The sequence below is a fragment of the Triticum dicoccoides genome, chromosome 2B (genome assembly GCF_002162155.2).
Source record: "Triticum dicoccoides isolate Atlit2015 ecotype Zavitan chromosome 2B, WEW_v2.0, whole genome shotgun sequence".
NCBI lineage: Eukaryota > Viridiplantae > Streptophyta > Magnoliopsida > Poales > Poaceae > Triticum > Triticum dicoccoides.
The window spans coordinates 86038828-86042742 of NC_041383.1; the positions used below are offsets into that span (position 1 = coordinate 86038828).

Below are 3915 nucleotides of genomic sequence, written 5' to 3' on the forward strand. Positions count from 1 at the left end.
ATTTTATGTACATATGGATAGCTAGCTAGGCTTAGGAGGCAGCGGGAAACTAAGACAAGCAACAGATTCTGGATCAGCTATTCCCCACATTCAACAATACAGTACAACACAACAATTTTGAACCTCGACAACTAGGAGAAGTAGGACATAGAAGAACCCCATCCCTTGTACCAACGCTGCATGCATCGACATGAGCTTTGACAGTGCATGAATAGTGATTGCTTGCCACCTCGTATGGATCTATAACATATATGAATATACGATTCTTCGCATTGGGTCTTTGTGGCACTCGATTTCCCCTAATGATGTGTTCAGATGTCTGTATTCGATACCTCTGTATTGAATTGGTTTCATTTCCAATTCGGAGAGGAAACTGTAATGGACATGAATACAAATTCACGTGTTCGGTTGCTCATGGAATTGGGCCATGGAATCTCAATACCAAATCATGTTCGGATGACATACTATGGAATTGCATATGCTTTGTGTTTTATGCATCAAATCAAATCTGTACAATATGTGAGTATAATTGAATTATTATATAGCAATAAAAATGAACAAATATATATTCTAGATAGAAAGGCATGACCGACACCAAATAATATTCACACATGAATAGGAACAGTGATAAATTTCTAACAACAACAACAATAATTATGCGAACAGAGTGCAAATTTTTAACCAGAGCACATACAACAACATGTAGTTCGGATATGTAGTTTCCAAATTCTCAACAACAACACATAGTTCTAAATTTAACATCACCGCACTAGTTCAAATAGGTTCAAGTAGTTAAACAAGACAAGCTGAAAAGCAACATTTGAATAAATTTAAGGCAACACTAACAGCCAGGCCTTCCTCATTTCCATGGGAAACTCCATTAGAGCTTCAAACAAACGCTCATTAAGAATCAGCTTCCCATATGATCGCAACATGTCCGGCTCTGCCAAGTCTGGTATCAACTGAAGTGCAGCAAGAATTGCAGCAGGAGTGGTAGCTTTTGGCAGTGGAAGTGGATCAGTTGTCTTCAAAGCATCCTTGAAAGTAGCCCTCATTTCTCCAATCATGCACATAATGGACTCACCTGTTCGTTGCCTCTTTGGTGCCACTTCTGGAGAGATTTCTATTGGTTCTGCTTCTGGATCTGCAGCAGTCTCAGCACCAGTCATCGCACCTTCACCATTGGCATGATCTTTTGAATATATGATAGATATGGACTCCCAATGCTTCACTACTTTGGTCTTGTAGGAAGCTAATCCTTTCTCTTTCTTATTAGCCTGCAAAATACACACAAGCGAAGAGTAAAGTTGTTGTCCTGTTATGTGACATACTAAAAAGGTAAACATGAATGTGCATATTATGATGGTTACCTCCACATATTTGATCCAGACATCATCACTATCCATTGATAGCTTATGATTCACCCAATCCCACCCAAAACCACTTTGGGAAAGTATCTTGGTAATGACTTCATAGTACCTGTCGAAAGTTCTAAGCCTTCCCAAAATGTTGTCCTTTGTGATATCCTTGTTGCACTTCTCCTTCACATTCCTTATGGCTGCACAATACACATGTGGTTTCCATCCATTTTGTGAATGGTCGCCATTGTTGTGATGATCAACAAGCACCTCAAGCAGTGCACCATCCATCTCATCATCCCATGTGGTGTAATTCCTCCTTACAACTCCTTCAGCCATGGTGCTACAAACAAAAAAAAATATGCACAAAGAAAAACAGCATGTTGGATCAAGATTATGCATAAATAAATGGTACATGAAAGTGAAAATTTTAGAGAAACACTATCATATATATGGGAAGGTGATGCATGTACAACACAAGGCATCATCACAGCCACCTATGCTATCACACAAAAGATATCCAGCAAGCGACTGCACAAAATGAGACCACCATCATCTAGCTACTACAAAAATGAGGCCACCATCATCAAGCTACTACACAAAATGAGACTACCATCATCAAGCTACTACATCTCTAGTTCTGCATGCCTCACAAGGTACTCAGCATACATGTCATCTGCAAAGTTTTGCCTAAAGTTGGTCCATTCATTTGTGACTTCAACAGATGTAATTAAGTTAGCGTCATCCCCCGTCTCAAGTTCCAAATCATCTAGTTCATGGTCAACTTCTGGAAGCAATAGATCATCCATCACATGTTGCCTATCCCTTGCAAAGTTGTGTAACACACAACACGCATTAATAATTCGAATCTGCACAAAATTTGATTCACAATCAGCATGTCATCACTATCCATAAGTAACATCACTTTAACTTTTGTTACCTGGTCCTTTATATCAAAAAAAGATTGAACTCTTAGTATGGCCCATTTTTTCTTCCACAACCCGAAAGTTCTCTCCACAACATTTCTAGCACGAGAATGACGCAAGTTATAGTTCTCTCCTTGGTCAGATGGAACAACAGAAACATCAACATGACACCCATCTAGTGCTCCCAATGCATTGCCAAACCACTTCCATTTGTAATCATCCGGAGGCTCGACAGATGGATTGGGAAGCTTGATAAACTCCCCACTTAGGGAAAGTATGGCTGTTAACACGGAAGAGAAGTGCCTACTGATAGTGTCTAATGAACGCTTGTAAGTGCCCCGCAGGATCCTCATTTTAATACCATGTCCAACAACCAATAAAAACATAGCAACCTTTTCTTCTACAGTCACATATATGCTATCAATGAGACCACACTTCTCCCGCAACATCGTGCACAAAGCATGAAAGTTTCTTTTTGTTAGTCGCAACTCATCATAGCAAGTGATTTCTGACCCATTGTACATTTCCTTCAGCAAATACTTCCGAAGACCATATCGCTGCTCTTCATCACTAAAGCAGCCCAAACTCTTCGGTGCCCTCTACGTACTAAGATACGCTAGCCCAAGACACACTGACTCAACATACATGGCTGTCATAATAATCCTTTTTCTCTTTCTTCTTTTGTTTTCTTCGGTAATGGAAGCAATCAATTCCAGATGAGACATGATACAACTACAGTTATACACATCATGTCAATTTTATGCTATATGGCGAGCACACAATTTTTAGTCACATAACCATGCATCATTCAATCAATATGACTAGCATAAAATCTCAATCAACATGACTAGCATAAGATCTCAATCAGCATGACTAGCACACAACTTTTAGTCACATAACCATGCAGCTCATACCTTAACTCAGCCTCCCGGGGTTCCACTTATCAGCAACACCTACAAAAAATGAACATGGGCTTTAATAATTCATTGGAGCAGAACAAGGGAAGAACAGAACATGTTGGACATGGACAGCAGGGGAAGAACAGAACAACTGAAAAGAAAGAAGGGGGTACAGGGGAGTGGAATAAGAAGATGGAAGAGGAAGGGGAAGAAGATGGCAGAGGATAAGGGGATGAAGAAGATAGGCGGGATGGAGGGCTTGCGCCAGAGCAAGATGGCCGGGATGGAAGGCGCTCCGGCCAGCGAGCTGGAAGGGATGGAGGCCGCGCCGACGAGCGACACAGGCCAGATCCAGGGCTGCGCCGGCTCGGGCGGCAGAGGAAGGAGCGCTGCAGGGGAGGGAAAGGGCAGCAGCCGCGGGGGCTTGAAGCTCCGCCGCCGCCGGGGAGAGGAGGGGGAGGAGGTCCATGGCGGGGGGTGGAGATGAATACCTGCGCCGCCGGTGGCTCCAGCCGTCTCGCGCGGGGAGGAAAGGGGCAGGTCGGGAGCAAGCCTGTCTCCAAACGTTATCTTTTGCGGGACTAGGTCAATTCGAGCGAAATCGGAGGCAAAGAGCTCTGTATCGATATGTGTGGGTCATGTATGTAGATTGTAAGTGCATGTCATGCAGATGATGTTTTTTAGGTTGGCCGATGCACATATATGTAATTCTTACTGATATTAATAGGGATT

At 42.5% G+C, this 3915-nt stretch overlaps 1 protein-coding gene across 2 annotated transcripts; it reads right to left on the reverse strand.

The window, feature by feature from the left end:
- Window positions 1-740: 740 nt before the first annotated feature.
- Window positions 741-3239, reverse strand: LOC119367216. 2 transcript variants are annotated; one of them, XM_037632795.1, is made up of 3 exons: window positions 3199-3239; window positions 1371-1701; window positions 741-1277 (listed from the first exon to the last, which is right to left on the reverse strand). In XM_037632795.1, exons 2-3 carry the CDS (start codon window positions 1695-1697, stop codon window positions 831-833), a joined length of 774 nt encoding a protein of 257 aa, XP_037488692.1. In that variant the 5' UTR covers window positions 1698-1701; window positions 3199-3239; the 3' UTR covers window positions 741-830. The 2 variants fall into 2 exon arrangements, with proteins under 2 accessions (XP_037488692.1, XP_037488691.1); XM_037632794.1 differs by lacking the exon at window positions 3199-3239 and having other exon boundaries at window positions 1371-1860.
- Between the last annotated feature and the right edge of the window lie 676 nt (window positions 3240-3915).

Bases quoted from the DNA above. Each gene is read 5' to 3' on its own strand.
- LOC119367216 (XM_037632794.1), bottom strand. From the start codon at position 1,775: ATGTACCATTTATTTATGCATAATCTTGATCCAACATGCTGTTTTTCT. The intron at 1,278-1,370 runs GTAACCATCATA...TGTATTTTGCAG, and splicing joins TCTGGATCAAATATGTGGAG to GCTAATAAGAAAGAGAAAGG.